The sequence below is a fragment of the Etheostoma spectabile genome, chromosome 8, assembly GCF_008692095.1.
Source record: "Etheostoma spectabile isolate EspeVRDwgs_2016 chromosome 8, UIUC_Espe_1.0, whole genome shotgun sequence".
Classification (NCBI taxonomy): domain Eukaryota; kingdom Metazoa; phylum Chordata; class Actinopteri; order Perciformes; family Percidae; genus Etheostoma; species Etheostoma spectabile.
In genome coordinates, this window is record NC_045740.1 from 18,554,029 (window position 1) to 18,555,210 (window position 1,182).

The window sequence follows — 1,182 nt, forward strand, 5'->3', positions numbered from 1 at the left end:
GGGGGTGCAGACAGTAGGCCACCTTTTGTTGCGTAGCAGAAAACCCCTTTCCACATGTTGAATGCCAGACTTGACCGGTGGTTCTTTACATTCAGAGGAAAAGAGGGGGAAAATGTGGGGACAGAGATATGCATAATTTTCTAACCTGGCTCCTTCAGACATGCATTGTTTTTTTCCTACCACATTGTTTATATAACTTTTTATAACTCAACACCACAAATAAAATCATCAACAGGAACATAAACACCATGTTTTGACCAAGTTTTTGAAGCGTAAAGACATAAAACCAGTGTGGCGTTGTGGGTTCACCGTGTTTGATGAGGAGCTCCAGGACTTCAGCGTGGCTGTACTCCGCAGCGATGCCAAGAGGAGTCACTCCATACTGGTCTGCCTCTGACACCTGAGCCCCGCGCTGCAACAGGAGCTCCATGACACCAACACAGCCGGCACGGGAGGCCTCGTGCATGGCCGTCCACTTTTTCAAACACACCTGCTCCACCTGAGCTCCTCCAGCTATTAGACTGGAAACCATCTGATAAGATCTGGCTCGGACTGCTGCAGAGGAGGAGGAGCAACCGATGGTGAGGACAGGAAACTCCTCCAAAAGGGTTTCTCTCTATACTGTATGTCGGATTTGAAGAATAAAACCCAAAGGGAAAGTGTTGGAGAGGCTGACCTAAAAGCAGAGGGGATTCGTTCTTGCTGTTGGTCGTGTGAGGAGAAGCTCCGTGGTTCAACAGCATCTTCACGTTTTCCACCAAACCAGCTTTCACCGCCAAAGTCAGGAAGGTCTCACCCTCCGAGGTCTTTTCCTCCAGAGTCAGGCTGAAAGACGCTGAAGAACACAACAAAAAGTTCCACGTGATTTCAGTTGTAAAAGCTTCGCCAAAAAGCATCCTCATCACTCCTGGCCCTTTTATAAGATTGGCAGTAAAACAACAGTTGAACAATGAACATTTTTGTTGTGCTTTTGCAATGTTTTTGTTGCTTTTTCTGATTTATTTTTTTTATTTTTTTTTTTAAACCTGAGCATGTTTAATAATAGGTTTTACACTTATTCTTGGAATTCATGGTCCACAAAACCTCATTTATGTCAAATTGTACACATGTTTTTACTTAAAAAGGCAAAAAATTATGAATTATTTTGGCTAATAGTTAAGATCAGAGGATGTTGAGTGGATC

The 1,182-nt window shown here is 43.7% G+C and overlaps 2 protein-coding genes across 4 annotated transcripts in view; both read right to left on the reverse strand.

The window, feature by feature from the left end:
- Positions 1-1,182, reverse strand: part of LOC116693732 (ankyrin repeat and SOCS box protein 15) — a 24,676-nt gene that overhangs the window by 6,033 nt on the left and 17,461 nt on the right. The window lies entirely within an intron of this gene.
- LOC116693734 (ankyrin repeat and SOCS box protein 15) overlaps positions 1-1,182 on the reverse strand; it is a gene marked incomplete at its 3' end in the record, with an annotated part of 6,505 nt that overhangs the window by 2,817 nt on the left and 2,506 nt on the right. For both annotated transcript variants that reach the window (XM_032522943.1, XM_032522944.1), the window contains 2 exon segments: positions 310-555; positions 677-835. In XM_032522943.1, the coding sequence (XP_032378834.1) occupies positions 310-555; positions 677-835 (405 nt within the window).